Raw genomic sequence first — 24,683 nt, 5'->3', positions numbered from 1 at the left:
CACAGCTTCATTTAAAATAGATCAGGGAATCTACATGGCCTGCAGTCCCCTAAATAATTATTTTAGCTTGTATATTTCATTTTTTTCACATAACCATGAGATTTATATATGTATTGTTCATATTTTTTTCTTCCCTGATACCGGGTCTAGTGGCTTATAATTGCTCTTGTGCAAATATAACATGCCCCCCACGACCTGTAAATTGTTTTGGCAGTTATACACTTGATCCTTGTGGATGCTGTACACAATGTTCTAAGAAAGAATGGGAACCTTGCGGTGGAGAATCCTGGGTACTTGGCTACTGTGCAGCAAATCTGAAATGTGCAAATATCACTGGAGAGACACTTGTTGAACTTCCACATGTTGGAGTCTGTAAATGTAAGTATCGTTATACACACACATTTACATGCATATGCATATTTACATATATATAATACATACATATACCTATTACCTCCACAAGGTTAAGGTTAAGGTGAAATGCGTTGTGGTTTTTATTTGGATATTATTTTAGATTGTATGAATAAAGGTATTTTGGTTTCTTTCTGTGCCATTTTACTCTTTTTTAGTCTACATTTTATTCTTGCTACTTTTTTATTACTTTTATCCTATACTGCCTGGCATCTGATTTTTTATCTCCAGTGAGCATCACTCTCACGATATATCCTTGGTGGGGATTATTCCACCCACGCCCCATCCATAGAGCAGTTTGCCTGCTCTGGTATAAGTGAGTACAATATCTAGGGAGGTACATTCCAATCCACACTATTCAAAAAACCAACTGCTACAAACTCACTTCTCCACTGGGGTAGTTTCCATCCAAGACCACTGAAGGAAGGCATTCCCACGGGCCAATACCTCCGCCTTCGCAGAAACTGTAGCGACATCTCAGATTTTAAACTTAAAGCACAACAGCTTAGAGCCCACTTCAAAGATAAAGGTTATCCGAATCGCTGCCTGAAGAAGGCATACAAAAGGGCACTAGGGACCCAGAGAAGTGCACTCCTCAGCGATAACCCTGACAACAAAACCACTAGGGAAGCAGGTAAGATACGTATGATTGCGACATACGACGCAGGCTGGCCCGAAGTCAGAAGGTCCCTGGACAGATTTTGGCCTTTATTACTTAATGATGTCCACCTTAAACATGTCCTGGGTCCACATATTGATATTACGGCAAGACGGGGACGGAACATTCGCGACATGCTGGTACCAAGCCACTTCTCTACCCCAATACAACCGAGAGCCACCTGGCTAGGCACTCCACCCTGTGGCTCATACGGCTGTGGTAGGTGTGTAGCCTGTAGGTACATCTCAAAAGGTTCAAAAACTGTAAGTGACAGCACAGGCGAAGGTTCCATAAAGATAAAAGACTTCTTTAACTGTAACACCAAGGGACTAGTGTATCTTTTATCATGCTCCTGCGGACAAAAGTATGTGGGCAAGACCTTTAGGGCCTTCAAAGAGAGAATCTTGGAACATGTAAGGTCCCCAAGGAATCGCCTAGAAACACCTGTATCTAGACACTTAAAAGAACATCACCAGGGTGATCCTAATAACCTCAGGTTCTGTGGCCTTGAACTAGTAAGGAGGAACCAAAGACGTGGAGATTTTGACAGAACTCTTAGACAGAGAGAATCCAAATGGATATATAGATTAAAAACACTCCAACCAAGAGGGCTTTTCTTTTGCCCCATTTATCTGATGAGTGATGTTTCTATATATCCAGTTCTCCAAGGATATGGACCAAGTACTTAGGTCCTTCCTATTTTGAACCATGCCTCTTCTTCTTGTATATACCACTCTATCATTGTACATATAAATTTTGCTCATAATATTTGATCGAACCATTTTATTTTCTTCTTATTATTTTTTGATACATAATTTCCTGATGACCATTAATTTTGCCTCTTCTCTCCTATCCGTTTGCCAGCACTAGGTATGAACACATGATACTAGGATTAACAATCTATCATATCCATCATCCCCTCTCTGTCAAGAGTCTTTGGGATGACGGATGAGACTAGGATTTTATATGTAATTTATACTCTATTATGATGAAGACTGATCCTAGTTGTTTAATATGAGATAAGAATTGTCCTGATAGATCCCGATTTAGGGATTGTAGCTCTGCATCTAAGCTTTCAAGGGCTGTCTCAGTCAGCTTTCTCTAAGCTGCAGAGCTATTTCCACACCTAAAACAAGTGGATCAGTCTCTTCTAGTGGTTTAACTGCTCCGTCCGAATACTAAGTCTAGGCGCATGCGCCCACAAATGAAGACATACATTTACGAATGTAAAGTCCCCGCGCATGCGCTAGAAACTAGACACGGACATGCGCATACCTCTCGCATCGGCCAGCTGCAATCAAGAGTACTCGGCTGGCGGGCACTTTCCGAACTCCTCCCTTTACTTTACAGGTAGGGAGTTCTGGGTATTTAAGGCATGGAGGGAGAGGTTTAGTTTGCATTACTTGCCCTTGAGAAAGGCGGTTAGACCGCCGAAACGCGCGTTGGGCAGATTACTTTGACACATGTCACTAAGATTTAAATGATCCGGTAACTGGGCTATTGCTTTCACTGACTGTTCTGGGCAGCTTACTTTGACACATGTTATCAAGCTCCAAATGATCCGGTAACTGGACTACTGTTTTTACTGACTGTTCGGACAGCCTGTTGGATACCCTGCACTTAGAGATCTAGATGTGATTGATCCCGTTTTTTACTATAGGGACCACTGCCATTTGAGCTAGGATATAGGAGCTGGTATAGGGACAGAGCCCCCCGTTTTTAGCTCTGCTTAGATTCAGCTCTTTTCCACACTTTGTTTCCTCTACATCTGATCTCTCTATCCTTTCGATTTATTTCCTTTTGGTAAACACTAGACACATCAGGTCTTTAATTATTGAAAACGTTGAATTACATGTACCATAGGAACTTCTGAAGTCGTAACAGGGAAACCTTGAATTTGGTTTTCCCTAGGATTGCTTAGTATGGGTTAATTCCCCTTTTTTTGCTGTCTCCTGGCTTAAATGTACTACAGATAGGCTGAATCCCCTTGGGAGGTTGTTCTCAGTAACAGGGTTTTTTTCTACAGTTGCAACTTTGTTGCATATATGTGACCACTGTTGCCGTTTGTTCTCCCTATAAGGATCTTTGCTGTACTGTTTTGACAGTTTATAATTACAGTCTTTCTTTTTCATTTTTCTTTTTAATCCTCACGATTTGGGGTGAGATTATAGGGTGTATGTTTTTGACAATTCGTGTTCTATTAAAGTTTTTGTTATTTTGAGTTTTAACTGTTTGATATTCAAACGGGGGGTAGTGGTTGTGAGGTGAAGCACCCCGTATTCACGAGGAGCTTTCCTCACTACCTTTTCTTTTTGATTACTATGAGTACTGTAACGGGACGCGGTATATTAGTCCACGATATCCGTTGGTATCCTCAGGAAATCCACAGTCAAGACAGAAAGCACGGCAATATTCCCCATCCTCCCAATAACCGGACGAAACACAGTTTGGGAGTCAACTAACTCGCTTTATTCACAGACTTCCATATTTATGCAGTTCCCCTTGCAAGGGGTTTCCTTACAGCTGTTACAGGGGATTTCTCCCATCAGGCATTGTAATTATCCCAACAGGCATTGCTACACGAGAGGGATACTCCCACTAAAATGGACGATTAAGTGGATTATCCCCTCGTGGAGCAAAACCGACAATTTATATAGAAATCCATATTTTATACATTTTTGCTCGCTTTTAGACGAATGACCGTTCGGTAGATAGCTGGGGTCGGCGGGCACATTTAGTGAGAATACCGCTCTGATCCCAGCTAAACTAACCGAACGCCGCACAAAATACATTAAAACATTGAGTTCGGTTTAAAAGTACCGAACATCTATGGGGAACAGAATGTGCCGAACGCGGAACTCCCGAACGCTCTAGAAGTCCAGCGGTGTTCGGATCATTGAGTAGCCGTTTTCAGTTCCAGGCTCTCGACGACCGAACACCGCTGCAGAGACAAAGGATCCAAGATGGCCGACCGCCGCATGGTCGGTAGCAGGACGGCGGCCACCTAGGAGAGCCCTTAATTACCGATTGCAACATTGTTGCAATCGGTTAATTGGTGCCACACGACTTGTGAATGTGTGGTCTACCTGGGGAGCCCGCATTCGTCCGGCGAACGGCTGGAATAGCCGTGTTTCGTCGAACTAATGCTTTGTATGCTGGCAGCGTACGGCTGCCAGCATGCGAACGGCCATAACACAGCACTTATACAGGTAAGGACATACAGTATACATTCAGCCTATGGACAACCTGCAATACATATAGTCCAGAAGTGGCTAGGTTTGCCACAATGCTCCCCCAGAACCAAGCCGGCATACACAGTCTGATCCCAACGGATCGGCTTGGGGATGTCCGGGGGAGTACTCACAGATCACTTCTCTAGTTCAGTCTGTCTGGATAACCCGTCAGCGTTACCGTTTTGTTTTCCTGGCCGGTAGTGGATGGTAAAGTCAAAGGGCTGCAGCGCCAAACTCCAGCGCAGCAGCCTGGCATTGTCCCCAGATACACGGTTTAGCCACACCAACGGGTTGTGATCTGTGAGTAAGGAAAAAGGTTGTCCATACAAATACGGCTGTAACTTTTTAAGGGCCCACACCACGGCCAGGCATTCTTTCTCGATGGCGGCGTAGCTTACTTCGCGGGGTAACAACTTGCGGCTTAAGTAGGCTACGGGATGTTCTCCGCCATCGGCTCCCACTTGGCTCAGCACTGCCCCCAATCCAAACATTGAAGCGTCTGTGTGGACAAGAAATCTTTTAGTTGGATCAGGAGCCATTAACACAGGAGCATTAGTTAGTGCGGTCTTGAGCTGTTGGAATGCCTGCTCACACTCTGGGGCCCAGACAACCAGTCGGGGAAGGTTCTTTTTGGTCAGGTCCGTCAGGGGTTTGGCCAGGGTACTGTAGTCGGGTACAAATTTCCTATAATACCCTGCAGTCCCTAAAAACGCTAGCACCTGGGTTTTGGTCCTGGGGGTAGGCCACTTGGCCACGGCCTCAATTTTGGCTGGCTCGGGTCTCTGCTGCCCACACCCTACTCGGTGTCCTAGATACTGCACCTCGGCCATCCCTATGTGGCACTTACTCGGTTTCAGCGTTAACCCCGCTCCCCCAATACGATCTAGGATCGCCCCTATATGTTGGAGGTGGTCCTCCCAAGTCTGGCTGAAGATGGCTATGTCGTCCAGGTAGGCACAGGCATAGTCTTGGAAGCCGTCCAGTAGTCGATCTACCATCCGCTGAAAAGTAGCCGGAGCGTTTTTCATCCCGAAGGGCATGACCTTGAACTGGTACAGGCCAAACGGGGTGACAAACGCCGACTTGGGGATGGCATAGTCGGCTAAAGGAATCTGCCAGTATCCCTTACATAAGTCAATTGTAGTGAGATACTGGCCCCGTGCCATTTTATCTAGCAGTTCGTCTATACGGGGCATCGGGTAGGCGTCAGACACGGTCTTGTCATTCAGCCTCCGGTAGTCAACGCAGAATCGGGTGGTGCCGTCCTTTTTAGGCACCAGGACTACCGGTGATGCCCAGGGGCTATCTGAGGGTTCGATAACCCCTAACTGCAGCATTTCATCCAGCTCGGCCTTCATATGAGTCCGGACGGATTCCGGGACCCTATATGGGGCCTGCCGCATAGGTAGCTGTCCCGGGGTTTCAACTCGGTGGGTGGCCAGCGGAGTGTACCCAGGTAAATTAGAGAACGTAGCCCCTTTAGCTACGATCAGCTCCTGTATCTGGGCACGCTCGCGAGGGCTTAGCCGCTCCCCCAGTTGAACCCCCCGGGAGGGCTCTACCGGCTCTTCCTGTTCTAGCAGATCAGGTAGTGGTAAGTTCTCCTGATCTTCCATGGCTGAGGCACAGATTGCCGTCACATCCTCTATCCGCTCGTGGTAGGGTTTGAGCAGGTTGACGTGAAGCATGCGTCTCTTCCCTACCCCGGAGCAGGGGCCAATCACATAGGTAGTGTCGCATCGCTGCTCCACTACCTGGTATGGGCCTTGCCAGACGGCCTGCAGCTTATCTGTGCGGACAGGTTTTAAAATTAAAACCTTCTGCCCCACTTGAAAGCTGCGGTCCCTGGCTCCCCTATCGTACCATCGCCGCTGACGTTGTTGGGCCGCCTGGAGGTTGGTGTGTACGTCCTGGGTTAGCGCCTCCAGTCGGTCTCGGAACTCCAGCACGTATGATACTATCGGGGTTTCGCTAGCGATACTCTCCCCCTCCCAGTGCTCCCTAATTAAGTTTAAAGGTCCCCGTACTCTCCTCCCGAACAGTAGTTCGAATGGGGAGAACCCAGTCGATTCTTGGGGAACCTCTCTATACGCAAAGAGCAGGTGAGGTAGAAATCTCTCCCAGTCTTTGTGGGTTTCCCCGAACGTCCGAAGCATCTGCTTCAACGTCCCATTAAAGCGTTCACATAGTCCATTGGACTGGGGGTGGTAGGCTGAATTGACTATGGGCTTAATGCCACACACTTTCCACATTTGTTGGGTAACCTCAGCAGTAAATTGAGTGCCCCGGTCAGATATTATCTCCTGGGGGAACCCTACTCGGGAAAATACTTTTATCAGAGCTTCCGCCACGGTTTCCGCGTGAATGTTAGAGAGTGCTACTGCTTCGGGATATCGGGTGGCGTAGTCCACCACAGTTAAAATGTATTTCTTCCCAGAAGGACTGGGTTTTGGCAGGGGCCCTACTATATCTACGGCGACCCTGCTGAAGGGTTCGGCGATAATGGGAAGGGGGCATAACTTGGCCTTGTGGCGATCCCCTCGTTTTCCTACCCTCTGGCAGACGTCGCAGGACGTGCAATATTGTCGCACATCCTGTGAGATCCCGGGCCAGAAGAACGCGTGTGTTAGGCGGTACCGGGTACGGGTCATCCCTAGGTGTCCTGATAAGGGAATATCGTGAGCAATTCTGAGCAGCTCCTGCCTATACTTCCGGGGTACCACTAGTTGTTTGTTCGTCAAAGTGACGGACCCCCCCACATCCTTGGCCGTGATACGGTACAGTAACTCTTTTTCCCACGTGTAATGCTCCCCCTCTAGCCCGGTCTGGGCAGCTTGTGCCCGGTCCCTATAGACTTGTAATGTGGGATCGGTCTGTACTTCGGTGATAAAGGTAGTCGGGGTATCCCAGGATATGGAAGTCGAGGAAGGGTCGTGGTCTCTTACCTGAGCCTCAGAGTGTATCGGTGTAGCCGTGGTGCGTGCCTGTTGCCGTGTGGTTACTGGATGGGCTTCCTGGTAGGGTGCCTGTGGAATAAAGGCGGAGGTCATCTGACCCAAATCATTCCCTAACACCACATCTGCTGGTAAGTTCTGCATGAGTCCCACTTCTACTGTCCCCTCTCCCGCACCCCAGTTCAAATGTACTTTCGCCGTGGGTAGTCGGTATACAGCTCCCCCGGCTACCCGAACGGCCACAGATCCGCCGGTATGCATGCCCTCCGAAACCAAATGGGGGGCTACCAGGGTTAAGGTAGCTCCCGAATCTCGCAGACCCTGTACTTCGGTTCCCTCAAGAGTTACCAGCTGTCGATGATGTTGCCGGTTATCCGTGGCTCGGACCGACATGACTTCGTGCAATATGCCCAGAGGTTCCTCCGCCTGCACACTCCATAAATCCTGAGTGGCGGGGTCCCTCTGGTAATGGTGCGCAGCCGCCCTGGGTGCGGGGTTTGGACGGCCCTGATTCCAGGTGGGCCTGCTGCGATTCTGGGTGCATTCCCGGGCCATATGCCCCCATTGTTTGCAGGAATGGCATTGGATGTTGGCCCGCCCGTTGTATCTGGACGGTGGCGGTATCTGTCCTTGTGAGGGACGGAACGGGGCAGCGGTGGGCGCTAGGGGTGTTGTAGCGCTAGGTAGTCCTGGGGGTCGGGAGTAGCTTTTGGCTACGGGTCCCTGGGGTCTCCGGGCATCAAAATGTTGATCGGCCAACCTAGCCGCTTCCGTTAGGGTAAGGGGTTTCCTATCCCGTACCCATTCTTGTGTCTCCGGAGATAATCCATTAAAAAATTGTTCCAGCAACATCAGCTGGCGCAATTCCTCCATGGTGGTGGCGTTGCTGGCCTGGATCCACCCTTGGGAGGCTTGATCCAATTTGTGTGCCCATTCTGCGTGCGAATCTCGCTCTGGTTTGCGTAAGTGTCGGAACTTGCGCCGGTATGCCTCTGGGGTAATGGCATACCTCTCCAAGATTGCCCGCTTTACTTTGGCATAATCTTTGCTGTCCTCACTGGGTACAGCACGGTACGCTTCGGCTGCCCGACCTGCTAGTTTGCTTGCTAGCAGTTGCACCCATACGGACGGTTCTAGCTCATGCAGATCACACAGTCTTTCAAAGTCCTGCAAGTACCCGTCTATCTCGTCCTTTTCCTCGCAAAAAGCCCTGAAGGCCTGGTACGGGATCTTGGGCTTTACTGGGTTGTAGAGGGACCCTGGGTTTGACTCGGTTCGAGTCAGGGTGTGTTGCGGGCTGTGTGCCATAACATATTCCTGCACATTTGCCATTACCATATGTAACGTGGCATCTGATATCGGTTGCGGCAAAAACGCTAACCTGGTCCTCATTTCTCTTTCATAGAGCGTTTCCTCCATAACTACCGGGGGGGTAGCGCTGCGGGCTTGGTCTCCCTCCATCAGCTCGGCAATGATTGTCGCCTTGTTTTTGCTGCTGGCTACTTTCCCTCTGGCTTCCAGTAGTTCCTTTAACGTCTGTCGCTTCAGTATGGTATAGTCAATCTCCATACGAATTGCCTTTGCTTTCCTCGTTCGGTAGTTCCAGTTACACGAACTCCGTTTTTCGGCTGTAAGGTTCGGATCCCGTCGCTTGCCACCAATTGTAACGGGACGCGGTATATTAGTCCACGATATCCGTTGGTATCCTCAGGAAATCCACAGTCAAGACAGAAAGCACGGCAATATTCCCCATCCTCCCAATAACCGGACGAAACACAGTTTGGGAGTCAACTAACTCGCTTTATTCACAGACTTCCATATTTATGCAGTTCCCCTTGCAAGGGGTTTCCTTACAGCTGTTACAGGGGATTTCTCCCATCAGGCATTGTAATTATCCCAACAGGCATTGCTACACGAGAGGGATACTCCCACTAAAATGGACGATTAAGTGGATTATCCCCTCGTGGAGCAAAACCGACAATTTATATAGAAATCCATATTTTATACATTTTTGCTCGCTTTTAGACGAATGACCGTTCGGTAGATAGCTGGGGTCGGCGGGCACATTTAGTGAGAATACCGCTCTGATCCCAGCTAAACTAACCGAACGCCGCACAAAATACATTAAAACATTGAGTTCGGTTTAAAAGTACCGAACATCTATGGGGAACAGAATGTGCCGAACGCGGAACTCCCGAACGCTCTAGAAGTCCAGCGGTGTTCGGATCATTGAGTAGCCGTTTTCAGTTCCAGGCTCTCGACGACCGAACACCGCTGCAGAGACAAAGGATCCAAGATGGCCGACCGCCGCATGGTCGGTAGCAGGACGGCGGCCACCTAGGAGAGCCCTTAATTACCGATTGCAACATTGTTGCAATCGGTTAATTGGTGCCACACGACTTGTGAATGTGTGGTCTACCTGGGGAGCCCGCATTCGTCCGGCGAACGGCTGGAATAGCCGTGTTTCGTCGAACTAATGCTTTGTATGCTGGCAGCGTACGGCTGCCAGCATGCGAACGGCCATAACACAGCACTTATACAGGTAAGGACATACAGTATACATTCAGCCTATGGACAACCTGCAATACATATAGTCCAGAAGTGGCTAGGTTTGCCACAAGTACAATATCTGTTATCTATTTTCCTGGAGTTTCTTTTTATGTTTTATGGTCCACACACGACTGAGACGCTATATGTACGTATCATTTAAGTGGGGATTGTACCACTATACGCTATCCATACTGCAGCTAGTTCAAGCTCCATAAAACGTGAGTAGGATATCTTATCCTTTTTAAAATACTCCCTGCATGTACATACTGCACCATTATCTCCTTTCTTTTTATTATATACGGATTCACTGCTGACCCTCTTTGACATCCACATAGAGGAACCCTGCACATAACCTCCAGATATCACCTCTAGAAAATGTATATTTGCATCTACATTGGAATACTTTTTTGGACTTATTTGACCTCTTGACTTTATTATTTGGACATTTTGTGTATATATATATCTTTACTATTTTAAGTTGTTTTTACTGTACCCTAGTGGGCATTCTGTGGCGCTACCCCTTCTACTGTTTTTACTTTATATACATATTAAACATATTATGCTACAGGCACAAGATCATCCAATGGCTTTTTGATAACTATGTAAAGTTTAACTAGCAACAATAGTGAAATTTACCTTATATGAAATTATAGCTAGTGTTGAAGATGTCCATGATCTGCTTGATATATACTATGTATTGGAGCAAGGGTTTACTCTGCTTACTGACTATCGATTTTCCTGTACATTTATGGAGTAAACCATAATGTCCATGATTAATCCATGAATGATTATCCCTTCCTCCCATCGCTCTAATGATGATGTATAAGAGGGCAAGACACCCGTTGTTATATAATTTGTCTGCGTTTTTTAAACATAGGGGGTAAGTGTATGTGTGTGTGTGTGTGTATGTGTGTGTTTTGGATTGAATATATGTATCTCAAATTATATATATGTGGAGAAAGACATGCCTAGAGTAGGTACCTGTGTGCTTGTGTCAGTTAATATGTGTATATATGTGTAACTGTCTATTTAAGATTGTGTGCGAGTATTTGGGCATATGTATTTCTGCGAAAAGGCTCTTCTGATGGTTTTGTATTGGGCCCCAAGACGTCTAATTTTATTCCAAATTGCCAATTTTTTACAACACTATCTCTAGCCTCCAAAAGTCAAAGTATAATTTATTTTGCTTGCTTACATTAACAGCTATGAGAAAGCACTCCACAGGCGCACACTATTTTGAAGATGATGACGAATTATGTCCCGAATATGAAGCATGTTTTAAGGTCATGGGAACCTGTGACTGTGTAAAAAAAAGGACTTGCTTTATGAATTTTATGACTGAGGCTCGATGTCGCATGCAGGTGGAGTCTGATCAGGGTAAAGTACCATAAACATGCTTTGTATACTAATTAAAGTTTATATTGTTTTGTACATGTTTTTTTCTTTCAATCAAGTAATAACTATAATAGAAATTGATTTTGTTCTCCTCTTAAAGTATTAGAACCCTTCCTGTCTAAGATATTTTTTATATTATCTTTTCAATTAATAAAAGAATGCTCATAAATGACAGTATTTATGCTTGAAGCCATGAAAACTCTGTGCACATCAAGCACTGCATTGTTTAAAGCATATACAATTTATAATGCGATATATAATTTGTCTCTGCACTACCAAACATGAATTCATTAGATAATTGCAGCATATAAATGTAAAACTTCCTACCAGTCAAAAAATCTGTTCTGTAATCTGTTTTTTTTAAATTATTATTATTATTATTATTATCCTAGCAACCTACTTTTCTACCATACCCCTATCTTTTGTGTCTAATTACCCCACTCTCTCTAGCATGTAAGATCATTGAGCAGGGCCCTCAATCCCTCTGTTCCTGTGTGTTCAACTCGTCTGGTTACAAATACTTGACTGTTAGTCCACCCCAGTGTACAGCGCTACTGAACTTTAATTATTATTATTACTGAATGTAGAATACGTTATTAACATTCACATATTGCCAATATAATTGCATACAGGGCCAAATTACATGTCAGGTGCCTAAAGGCACAACATTTGTAGGCACGCCTTGTTCCCCAACCCCAAAGTAAGGCAGATAAAGCAAGTATAATTAATTTATTAACTGGGTTAAAGCAGGGACAGATATACATCATCTTCCATATTTAGGTCACTCATGGAACCTTTGCTTGATTTGGAGTTAGTTTGTGATTTTCACGAAATATTTCATTACTTTCTCTGTATATAACTGGTTATTTCTAGAATGTTAATTTTATAAATTGGTATATATTTTTTTTTTACATTCTTTATTTTTGTAGTGCGTAGCAAAACAGACATTAATAGTGAGACATTTCTGAAGAACATACATGTCAAGATAATAGATAGCCATATCAGTAAATGTCAAGGGAACCACACATTTTGTGAAAATAGGTAGCAGAAGCACAGCTCAATATAGGTTAAGCAAGGAAAGAGTGAAGCAAGCTGAATTAGTAACTGCAGCTGATTATAAGATATGGTAACCATTGGGACAGATGTATCTATGTAAGTTAAGTATAACAGCAAGAACCTTCCAGCATAGTGTGGCAGCCAAGCAGCAGGCCTGGTCATGAGCCTATCAGTCTATTCCCAGTGGTGGAAAGTCCAAGCACCTGTTCCCCTCAGCCACCACGCTGGTGCTTCTCCACCCAGGCCAGTCACCCAAGCAGCCAAATAGGATGACCAAAGCAGGATCTTAGTCTGTCGACAGCAGGACTTGTATAGCTGGGAACATGTGTGGTGGGCTCCTGGAACAGGTTGGATGTGTCGGGAGTGCGTATACTTGTTGGTTCTGTTCCAGGCTGGGCTGCATTGTGTGCGAGGGCCAGAGCGATGGGGCCCAATTTTCTGCTGTACCTGCTTCCTGCGCCATCTCTTCCTTGGCCTCTCTCCAGGGTGATACCCATTCAAGTGTAGTCGGCCTTACAGGAGCAAGTGCAGCTCGGCATACAGGAGAGGAGGGATGTCCCCGGGCACTCAGCCTTGCCCAAAAGGTCAAACAAATTTGGTCAAAGTGCCAGAGAAGCAAGTCGACAGGTGCGGGTGTCTGTAGAAGAGTGTTTCTGGTTTCAGGTCACAGCGGTGTTGCTTTTCATTCTTGGCCCTTAGGTAAGCTGTAGCTCCGTCGTGGCGGCCATCTTGGTCGCACCATGCGGTTCTCAAGTCTGCATTGAGGGAGTTCTGCCTTTGAATTTGTAGGTCCCAGCCAGAATTGGGATATCCCCAACTGGTCCAAAGAGGGGTTGGTTAAGCGGCAGCAAGTGGTGGCTCAGAGACGTGCGCTCAGCGTCGAAATCAGGCGCTTCTCCACTGCGCTGGTGCTGCAGACTCAGTAGGCCTCCAGGTCAGGCAAGTTAGCTGTTCCTTAAGATGTCCCAGGCCAGTACCAAAATGGCACACTTGGTGATATGCTTAGCCTTTCAGCAGTTTAGTACCCTCTTGTAGCCAGATTATTATTGTTAAATGCTGGAATTTAGCTTAATGAGGCAGGAGCTACAAAGGGACACATCCGGCCATCTTGGCTTTCAGGCCCTGCCCCCAAATTAGTATTTTTTTAATGTAATGTGTAGACTATATTTTTGTCTGGGTGAACACCCTAATGCAATGCGAAGTGAATACCTATGACATAATCATTCTTCTGTGATGAGGGAGTTGCTAGAATTATAGCTGCAGCAATTTTGGCACATATATTTTAGACACTGTATGCCTGAGCACAGTGATACAAGCTCAGTTAAGCAGGGTCCACAGCAGCTTTGCTTCCTATATGTCCAACTCATCTTGTTGTAACTACATGTTTGTTAGTCAATCTATTGTACAGTGATGCAGAATTTGATAGTGCTTTTTTAAATAATAAAAATAATAATAATAATAATAATAATCTTGGACCAAAGACAATACAAAAGGCAAATGTTATTAACGTTCTTTAATGCATGAAAAAATACTCATAATTTTTATCCATTTCTGATTGTTTATCTCTATAGATCATGAGGAGGTACTATACAGAAGATACAATATACAGTGCTATACAAGTGGATGTAATATCATTGATGATAAATGTGTATGTGGACCAGTGCCTTGTGGACAAAACTATAAATTTAAAGATCAAATGCAATGCAACACTGCATTGGGTAAGTGTATTTCAAATATATTGAAATTATGCAGATGGGATTAATAATGTAGTTCCTAACCCCAATAATGGAAAGTCCCAGGGTATGCCCAGTCCTTGTCCTATTAGCCTTAAGGTCTGCTATGAACTTTCCCTGTAACAGAAAAACATGCTCACTTTGATGGTTTGGTGAACATGACAATACCACACTCTTCTTCTCATCCCAGTAGCTCAGAGGCTCCTCAGTAGGATGTAAATTAGGTTCAGACAAGTAAGCTCTGACCATTTCAGAAGTAAACTCTCAAGTATACTCCCAACCTGACATGCTACTAAATGTCACCACCATGTTTAAACACTTTGGGCTGTCACCAGTGTGCGGTCAAGTAGAAGTCATGGTAGCCACTAAGAAGCACTCAATAAATATGTGGTGAAAAACACCCGCTGAACTACAGCCTTAGCCTCTAGTAGCGTACAGGCATGGTAAAATGATGAAAATATGTTCCTGCTGAAAGTGAATCACAAGGAATGTTCATATTGTTGCTGTATGAGCTACTTAAAGGGCTCTCCTTATATCCTTATATCAATCAGGAGGGTTTTTGACATGGATCGATAACAAAATATATGCAAATGTTCTATCTCCTACTCAGAGATGTCCAAGTGCTCCTATCAGCTGCTAACTAGAGTATAAAGCTAAACCCAGTGTCACACTTTAATCAATGACCCAGGCTATCTCCCACTTCTACACATGCACAGCAAGAGTAAACAAAAAGGTGGTCCATCACCCTCAATACTGAAGTCAAAGTAAAGTAAAGAAGGATATGCAGTGAATGTGATAGAAGTAGATAAGTGTGGTAGCAAGGGATGCTACAAACCACCTGAGTGGGAACCCCTTATACCACTCTAAGAAATACAAAAGTACAATACATACAATACGATAGGTGGATCACACGTCTTGATGTATCTAAAAAAGCCTGCCTGGTGATACCACTGGACCCCAGGGAATCCCCTCAGCTCTCCCAAAGGTAGGGAGGCTATGGGGATTAATTATTTTTTTTAAACGTGTGTGTGTGTGTGTTAGAGTGTGTGTGTGTATGTTAATGTTAGAGTGGGTGTTAGTGTTAGAGTGTGTGTGTTAGTGTTAGTGTGTGTGTGTGTTAGAGTGTGTGTGTTAGTGTTAGTGTGTGTGTGTGTTAGTGTTAGTGTGTGTGTGTTAGTGTTAGTGTGTGTGTGTGTGTTAGTGTTAGAGTGTGTCATTGAGTGTCTTACTGTGTGCGTCTGTTGTCATTAGCTTGGCTGATATAGCTTGGTTGCTTCATCTAAGTGTTGCTTCTAAGTGTGTGTGGTTGGAGATATTCTGGGGAGTGCTGCTTCTAAGTGTGTGTGGTTGGAGATATTCTGGGGAGTGCTGCTTCTAAGTATGTGGTTGGAGATATTCTGGAGATAAACTGGAGGTAATCTGAGGTATTCAGGAGGATAAATTAAAAGTTAAGATTTGTTTGATTTAAATTATTCGCATTATTGGAATGGCAGACTTAGTTCAGTGTAATAGTTGCTATGCATTTGTTTCACGTTCCACTTTTTGGAGGTTTGGTTGTTGTCTAATCTGTAGACAGTTCTCTATCTTGCGGCAGGAGATTGTATTTTTGAAGTCTGAGATTTGTAAATTATCTGGTAAACAAACTCAGGCTGGAACTGCTGCAAAGCCACTGCCACAGAGACATACTAGGAATGGCAGATGGATCACTGTAGGATCTGGTAGACTTAGAGTTGTGGATAAAAGGAATATTGCACAGTCTGTTGCTCTACATAATTCATTTTATGCACTTTCAGAGTGTAATGGTGTTATGGAGACAGGCACTGAGGCTAGTGTTGTTGTGGAGAGAGGAACTGAGGCTAGTGGTGTTGTGGAGAGAGGAACTGAGGCTAGTGGTGTTGTGGAGAGAGGCACTGAGGCTAGTGGTGTTCTGGAGAGAGGCACTGAGGCTAGTGATGTTGTGGAGAGAGGCTTGGAGACTATGGTGAGGCCTAATAGAAAGCAGTTGTTGTTGGGGGATTCCATCATAAGAGGTGTGGAGATGGACAATGGTGGTCTTGTGAGGTGTCTTCCCGGAGCTACTGCTCACAGAGACAGGAGACGTATCTGTAATATTGTTAAGCGAGCAAAGCAGGAAGGGGAATTGGATGTACTTGTCCATCTAGGGACAAATGACTTGGCTTGCAATGAGGTTTAAGAGGTTAAGGAAGTTTTTAGTGTTTTTGCCAATGATATACGGCAGATTGCTTCCACACTGTCATTCTATGAAGTTCTGCCTGGGCATAACACTCAGAACGACAGGCGGATGCGTATTAGGGACTTTAACTTGTGGCTTTGTGAATGGTGTCGGGAGCAAGGATTTGGCTTTATTTCTCATGGTAGCTCTGTTTGGAATGGAAATAAACTGTACAAAAAAGATGGTTTGCATCTTTCTCAAAAGGGAACAAATGTTCTCAATGAGCAGTTCAGAGGTTTTGCTAGGATGTATTTAAACTAGGAGGGGGGGGGGGGCAAAAGGGTGATAAAACATCAATCCAATTGTCCCCCAAAACAAGGACAGAAGGTGCCTGTAGCAAGTGGGTTAAAAAATGATAAGCTTAGGGTCATGTCTACAAATGCTCGCAGTTTAGGGAATAAGATCCATGAACTTGTTACAATAATGGCAACTGATAGTGTAGATTTAGTCGCTGTTACTGAGACATGGTATAATGAGAAAAATGACTGGGACATAGCAATACCAGGGTACTCTTTCTATAGAAAAGACAGGGAAAGCAGGAAAGGGGGAGGGGTGGCCCTGTATGTGAAGGATAGCATAAAATCTAGCCTAATAAAAGTTAGTGAGGTGAACATAGAGTCCGTTTGGGTTACGTTAGAATTTGGTAATCACACAGTAATTCGTATAGGTGTGATTTATAGGCCCCCAGGACAAATTGAAGAGTTAGATAATCTACTAGTTGAGGAAATAGCTAAAATGACAATTAAGGGGGAAGTTATCATCATGGGTGACTTTAATCTTCCTGATGTAAATTGGAAAACAAAAATAGCTGCTTGTGCCAGGAGCACACATATTCTAAACTCCCTACTGGCATTGTCTCTAAAACAAGTCGTTGAGGAGCCAACTCGTAAAGAGGCCATACTAGATTTAGTGTTAACAAATGGAGATTTGGTATCCGATATTACTGTAGGTGAAAGTTTAGGATCCAGTGATCATCAGTCAGTGTGGTTTAATATAAGAACAGTGACTGAGTCATACCACACAAAAACAAAAGTTTTAGACTTTAGAAAAACAGACTTTTCTAAAATTAGAATATGTGTAAAGGAGTCATTAACTGACTGGAGCAATTTAAATGGCGTCCAAGAGAAATGGGATTATTTAAAAGTTGCACTACTGAAAGCAACAGAAAATTGCATTAGGCTTGTCAGTAAAAGCAAAAAAATCAAGAAACCACTGTGGTACTCCGCAGATGTGGCCAAAATAGTAAAAAACTAAAAGTTAGCATTTATCAATTATAAAAAAAAAACCAGAGTGAGGAAGACAGAATGATCTATAAGATTAGGCAGAAAGAGGCTAAGCAAGTTATAAGAGCTTCCAAATCACACACAGAAGAGAAAATAGCACAGTCAGTAAAAAAGGGGGACAAAACTTTTTTTAGATACATAAATGAGAAAAGAAAAGTAAAACAAGGATTAGTTAGATTAAAAACAAAAGAAGGAAGGTATGTAGAAGAGGATAAAGGTCTAGCTGACTGCCTCAGTGAATATTTTTGTGCGGTATTTATAGATGAAAATGAAGGAGAGGGACCTCAGTTAAGAAAAAGGATAAATGAGTTATTTATTACACGTGAGTTTACAGAGGAAGAGGTTCTATTTCAACTGTCAAAAGTAAAGACAAATAAGTCAATGGGACCTGATGGAATACACCCAAAGCTATTAAAAGAGCTTAGTGGTGTACTAGCAAAACCATTAACAGATTTATTTAACCAATCAGTGATAACAGGAGTAGTCCCAGAAGATTGGAAGTTGGCGAATGTTGTGCCCATTCAAAAGAAAGGTAATAGGGAGGAGTCGGGCAACTATAGGCCAGTAAGCCTTACTTCAGTAGTGGGGAAAGTGATGGAAACCATGTTAAAGGATAGGATTGTTGAACATCTAAAACACATGGATTTCAAGATCAGAGACAACATGGGTTTACTTCAGGGAGATCATGCCAAACTAATCTTATTGATTTTTTTGATTGGCTAACTAAAATTATAGATCAGGGTGGTGCAGTAGACATTGCTTACCTAGATTTCAGTAAGGCTTTTGACACTGTTGCACATAGAAGGCTTATCAATAAACTGCAATCTTTAAGTTTGGATTCCAATATTGTTGAATGGGTGAGGCAGTGGCTGAGTGACAGGCAACAGAGGGTTGTAGTCAATGGAGTATATTCGAAGCTTGGGCTTGTCACCAGTGGGGTACCTCAGGGATCTGTATTTGGACCCATTCTCTTTAATATTTTTATTAGTGACATTGCAGAAGGTCTTGATGGTAAGGTATGTATTTTTGCTGATGATACTAAGATATGTAACAGGGTTGATGTTCCAGGAGGGATAAGCCAAATGGATAATGATTTAGGTAAACTAGAAAAATGGTCAGAGTTGTGGCAACTGACATTTAATGTGGATAAGTGCAAGATAATGCATATTGGACGTAAAAACCCAAGGGCAGAGTACAGAATATTTGATAGAGTCCTAACCTCAACATCTGAGGAAAGGGATTTAGGGGTGATTATTTCTGATGACTTAAAGGACCACTCTAGTGCCAGGAAAGCATACTCGTTAAAAGCATACCCCCTCCCGCCCGGCTCTGGAAAGGGGAAAGGGGTTAAATCTTACCTTTTTCCAGCGCTGGGCGGAGAGATCTCCTCCTGCTCTCCTCCTCCGATCCTCCTCTTCTCCTCCCCGTCGGCTGAATGCGCACGCACGGCAAGAGCTGCGCGCGCATTCAGCCGGTCACATAGGAAAGCATTCATAATGCTTTCCTATGGATGCTGGCGTGCTCTCACTGTGAAAATCACAGTGAGAAGCACGCAAGCGCCTCTAGCGGCTGTCAATGAGACAGCCACTAGAGGACATAGGGGGAAGGCTTAACCCATTCATAAACATAGCAGTTTCTCTGAAACTGCTATGTTTATGAAAAAATGGGTTAACCCTAGAAGGACCTGGCACCCAGACCACCTCATTAAGCTGAAGTGGTCTGGGTGCCTAGAGTGGTCCTTTAAAGGTAGTCAGACAATGTAACAGAGCAGCAGGAAATGCTAGCAGAATGCTTGGTTGTATAGGGAGAGGTATTAGCAGTAGAAAGAGGGAAGTGCTCATGCCATTGTACAGAACACTGGTGAGACCTCACTTGGAGTATTGTACGCAGTACTGGAGACCGTATCTTCAGAAGGATATTGATACCTTAGAGAGAGTTCAGAGAAGGGCTACTAAACTGGTTCCTGGATTGCAGGATAAAACTTACCAGGAAAGGTTAAAGGATCTTAACATGTATAGCTTGGAGGAAAGACGAGACAGGGGGGATATGATAGAAACATTTAAATTCATAAAGGGAATCAACACAGTAAAGGAGGAAACTATATTTAAAAGAAGAAACACTACAACAACAAGAGGACATAGTCTTAAATTAGAGTGACAAATGTTTAAAAATAATATCAGGAAGTATTACTTTACTGAGAGGGTAGTGGATGCATGGAATAGCCTTCCAGCTGAAGTGGTAGAGGTTAACACAGTAAAGGAGTTTAAGCATGCATGGGATAGGCATAAGGCTATCCTAACTATAAGATAAGGCCAGAGACTAATGAAAATATTTAGAAAATTGGGCAGACTAGATGGGCCGAATGGTTCTTATCTGCCGTCACATTCTATGTTTCTATGTTTCTATAATATGCTTCTATTTAATTCTAATCATATGAGGCTTGTTAGGGGATGCCATTATGCACATTACTGGGCTAGCCTTGAATGTGGGGACTAGAATTAGTTATTGGACCAGATGAATTGGGTGTGTCATTGTCCATCTACAGTTCGGCGATTGAATTATGATCCATGATATCTAGAGTGAGTCTCTGACACATCTATAGTAACCAGCACCGGGCAGCACTGTATCCCCTTCTCCCAAAGGTACATTGCCGAGAATGGCCTATATAATATATATTCTGTCATTGTGTGTCGTATATGAATGTCAATGTGCATGGGTCAGTGGACGTGTATCCGATTGCGTGTCTGTAAGGGTGAGCAGCTGTATATCAGTGTATATGTGTACATAAGTTAGTGTTTGTATATCAGTGTGTCAGTATGTGTGTCTGTATGGGTCAGCATCTGTCTATCAGTGTATATGTACGCATAGGTTAGTGTCTGTTTGTGGGTCAGTGCTTGTGTATTAGTGTGTGGGTTATTGTCTGTCTGTTTGTGAGTGTGTGCATGGTTGAGTATGTGTATTGGTCAGTGTCTGCACTGTGGCTGTGTGTGCATGGGTCAGTGTTTGTTTGTCTGTGTGTGTGCATGGATCTGTATATGTGTGTTTATGGGTCAGTGTCTGTGTCAGTGAGTGTGTATGTGTGTTAATGGGTCAGTGTCAGTGAGTGTGTATAGGTCAGTGTATGTGTCAGTGAGTGTGTGTATGAGTCAGTGGCTGTATTGTGAATGTTTTTGTATGGCTCAGTGTTTGTGTGGTAACCTGGCTAGGGCCCCAAAGGTTCTTAATGCCCTTACACCATCATAGTACCATATATTACCATTCATCCAAGCACCCAGGTATCACTCTAGCTGGCAGCTTTGATCTTTTTAAAAAATCTAATTTACACTAGTTTTATCCAAAAGAGAGTTATTTTTTGCAAAATAATAGTACTGTCAGTGGCAGCTGAAGCTGTGCCGTAGACTAAATTACAGACATTCTAATAAAGGGCACAATAAAAGAAAACGTATTAAGAGGATGATAAACTCACTATTTAAAAACTTGATTCCAAGTGTAAAACAAAGAATAAGGGAAATGACAGGGCTACCAGCAGCAGCAGAAGTGCAACAACATTAAATCAATGCAAACAATACGCACAGGAACACTTGTGAAGATGCGAACATATGGATGAAACTGGAGGGTATAATAGAGGCTTATTGTTTCTTATTAATTAATAAAAAAAAATTAAAATACAGAATTAAAGTGTAGCTATCTTCAAACTTAAATATTTTTCTAAAGCATATATTTGTGGCAAATAAATTTGCACAAGTAAATATTTCCTAATCCCTAATATTTACCGTGTATTAGCTATATAACTGGCCTCTGCAGCCCCTTTTTGGCCAGCACTTGCTTCCTTTTTTAGTGTCTGACACTGTACAATCCAATGTTTCTTGTTACTGTCAGGTCCCCTGCCCCCCGCGCCGCTCGCAGCGACCTTGCTTACCCCATCACAGCGAGCAGCATCATCTGGTCCCTGTCTCCACACTGGCAGTGTCTCTGACGCTGCACAATCCAGAGCAGATTCCTTATATGTGTGCTGCACCCGGTCATGTGAACCGGCACACAGTGATGACCTCAGAGACCACAAGGGAGGGAATAAACTCCTCCCACAGGTTGTGGTTAACATTAATTGGAGATTAGCCAATCAGACACACCCTTTGTGTATTTAAGCTAACCTCTCCCTTGCCTCAGTGCCCTGTTGTGGTCTTTGGTTTACCATTGAGTGTTGCACTTGTTATTTGGATTTCCTGGTTACTGATATTTGGCTTTGTCTCTCGTTATTCCGTCTCTGTTTCCCTTGACCTCGGCTTGTATTTTGACTATCCTTTTTGCATAATCCGACCATTCCAAGGATCAGTATTGCAATTCTCTCTACTCTGTCCCGTCTGGGTGTTAGGGTTCCCTAGTGAACGTTACAGTTACCAAGTGGTTCCCTCACTATCCCATTATACCAGATGTATATATTAACTCCCATCAGCTTCAGCTAGAATCTCTAGAGTTTTAGTTTAGCAGGGACATGCAAATTCTCGAACTCAGTTTGATGTTTTCACAGCCAGGTGTGGCTAGAGCTGCATAACAAAAAGACTCGTAAATAACAGAGAATAGAGCACTGAGGCTGCAGAGGCATGATCTTTACACCCAACGGCTTCATTAAGCTAAAGATGGTGCTTAGAGTGTCTTTCGTACATATGTATAATTATATAATATAATATATTAGTACATAACTAAACAGATTTAGTACACAATATGCTGATTAAATTGAAAAATCTTCACAGCCATTTGGTTTCTCAAAGTCTTAAAAAGTATTGTCACTGTTGCGCTGTGCAATTACTTGGGGTATCTTTATATATATATATATGTGTGTTTGTGTGTGTGTGTGTGTGTGTGTGTGTATATTAGAAAGCAAGAGATTGCAGGTAGAACCACAAAATTATTTCCTCACTGTTATTCACTAAAGTGAAAATTGCAGGGAATTTAATGTGAATTTAAACATTTAGGATAATATAGCTGAATCATAGACATTCTCCAAGTCAATCCTGCTTTCTCTATTGCTCTTTTGACCCTAAATTCACCTATAATATCACTGAGTTGCTTCTATATGCCTCTCCCCTACCGTGATTATCATACCTCCCAAAGTTGGGAGGTATGCGTTCACACACAATCACATACCTGCATACAGTGACACACAGTCACAAGCACACAATAACATACTAGGACACACAAATCTATTTAACAAACAGAGAATTTCAAACTGAATTTCAAATTCAACGTCAAAAGAGTCAAACTGCAAAAATTCTCTAAGTCAGCAACACTTTCACTTGAGCTATCCTGGGCTTACATTTAAAATTCACTTGACAGATAGATAAATATACACGCACATTCACACATAGGGTATATGCATTTATAAAGAAACAAATTCACACAGGGTGTTGAGAGAAAGATAAAAGGCCCAGGCATAATTGTTCTAGCCAAAATTAGGTTGCCGGTTATACGGTTAAAATATAACTACATTACTGTATATACATATATTCAATTGTTTATCTGTCTATTGGGTTTTCTTTGTAATCTTATAGCATTAATCATGCTGACATCTTAGTAGATATATATGATAACATTATTTAATATTTCACTCATTGCTAATTAAGGCAAAGTATTTTATAGTTCCTTGTACGTACATCACTCTGAACTTATTGGATGGTGAAATGCCATCATGGAAAAAATGTTTATACATGTATTCTTTTAGTTTTCTAAAAAAAATTCCTATGCTTTTTTTATTTTTTTTTTTAAGTCAAGCAGAAATGTGCCAACGTTACCTGTCCGGAAGTAAAAAACCTGAAATGCCCCAGTGACTCAATGGCTACTAAGCCGCATACACCTGCTGGAGAATGTTGTCCTACAGTGCCAAGCTTTTGTTCCTGTAATTTTAATTCATGCAAAAATGATTGTCCAAGGGGAAAGAGGAAGATAATGATCAAAGAAACAAATGGAATCCCAGGAAAATGCTGTGATAAGTTCTTGTGTTTATTGTGAAGATCTCTGTTTCGATTGACAATGTTCTTAGGAAAAAATCTTTCTCTCCCTTCCTCCCCCCTCTCCCCCCCCACCCAAAAAAAATGTTTGATAGTCATTAAAATGTCCACAGATTCAGTATATCAACATTTTTATTTGTTTCATTTAAACCCTCTTGACTAATTTATGTCAAAAAAAGTTTCTGAATGTGAACAAATGAACTAAATGAACTTTAAACTTTTAGTTTAAAAAATATTTAATAAATAAATATTAAACATGTTTATATATGTCATCTTCCTTTTGTGTCATTTCAAGGCTTTTTTTTCCCTTTCATTCCAGAAACTGTACTGATTGTTCGAAAACTATAAAAAATGGAAAGATTACATTTATTATCTCATTTTCTGTAAAATGGCAACTGCTTTAAATAAACATGTATATATTTATTGAGTAGTGGCCAGGTCCACATTTTAATTGTGCAAGGGTTTATAATAGTCAACAAATAAGTTGTTAATTTTGGTTGGATTACATACTTTTTCACCTCTATCAGTTATGATGTGTTCAATCGTTATATTATTATTATATTTTGAGTTTCAATTTAGACTCTAACATTGCAGATGCAGAGGTTTTATTTCCTTTAGAATAGAAAGTTAGTTTTAAATGCCTCAACATCAAGCCTGTACGTTCCAGTTAAATGGCGTCAATGTTCTGCTTGATGTCTTTATAAAGGCCAATAGAGATGTTGCGAACATAAAAATTTGCGTTCGCGAACGGCGAACGCGAACTTCCGCAAATGTCCGCGAACGGGCGAACCGCCATAGACTTCAATAGGCAGGCGAATTTTAAAACCCACAGGGACTCTTTCTGACCACAATAGTGATGGAAAAGTTGTTTCAAGGGGACTTACACCTGGACTGTGGCATGCCGGAGGGGGATCCATGGCAAAACTCCCATGGAAAATTACATAGTTCTTGCAGAGTCTGGTTTTAATCCAAAAAGGGCATAAATCACCTAACATTCCTAAATTGTTTGGAATAACGTGCTTTAAAACATCAGGTATGATGTTGTATCGATTAGGTAGTGTAAGGGTTACACACGCTTCACAGTGACAGACCAAACTCCCCGTTTAACGCACCGCAAACAACCGCAAACAATCCATTTGCACAACCGCAAACTCCCCATTTGCACAAGGTTG

At 43.1% G+C, this 24,683-nt stretch overlaps 1 protein-coding gene across 2 annotated transcripts; it reads left to right on the top strand.

Annotated features, from left to right (window-relative positions):
• Window positions 1-23,556, top strand: LOC134578131 (cysteine-rich motor neuron 1 protein-like). Of its 2 annotated transcripts, none has more exons than XM_063437127.1 (4): window positions 1-378; window positions 11,010-11,183; window positions 13,829-13,975; window positions 23,271-23,556. In XM_063437127.1, exons 1-4 carry the CDS (start codon window positions 96-98, stop codon window positions 23,510-23,512), a joined length of 846 nt encoding a protein of 281 aa, XP_063293197.1. In that variant the 5' UTR covers window positions 1-95; the 3' UTR covers window positions 23,513-23,556. The 2 variants fall into 2 exon arrangements, with proteins under 2 accessions (XP_063293197.1, XP_063293198.1); XM_063437128.1 differs by lacking the exon at window positions 1-378 and adding an exon at window positions 9,914-10,024.
• The last annotated feature ends 1,127 nt before the right edge of the window (window positions 23,557-24,683 follow it).

Source organism: Pelobates fuscus, chromosome 11, assembly GCF_036172605.1.
Source record: "Pelobates fuscus isolate aPelFus1 chromosome 11, aPelFus1.pri, whole genome shotgun sequence".
NCBI classification, from domain to species: Eukaryota; Metazoa; Chordata; class Amphibia; order Anura; family Pelobatidae; genus Pelobates; species Pelobates fuscus.
Note: the sequence above shows the minus strand (reverse complement) of the source record. Positions and strands in the feature narration are given on the sequence as shown.

Excerpts from the sequence above, each read along its gene's own strand:
- LOC134578131 (XM_063437127.1), top strand. The coding sequence starts at position 96 with ATGAGATTTATATATGTATTGTTCATATTTTTTTCTTCCCTGATACCG. Across the intron at positions 379-11,009 it reads ACATGTTGGAGTCTGTAAAT|CTATGAGAAAGCACTCCACA; the intron begins GTAAGTATCGTT and ends TTACATTAACAG. Across the intron at positions 13,976-23,270 it reads GCAATGCAACACTGCATTGG|TCAAGCAGAAATGTGCCAAC; the intron begins GTAAGTGTATTT and ends TTTTTTTTTAAG.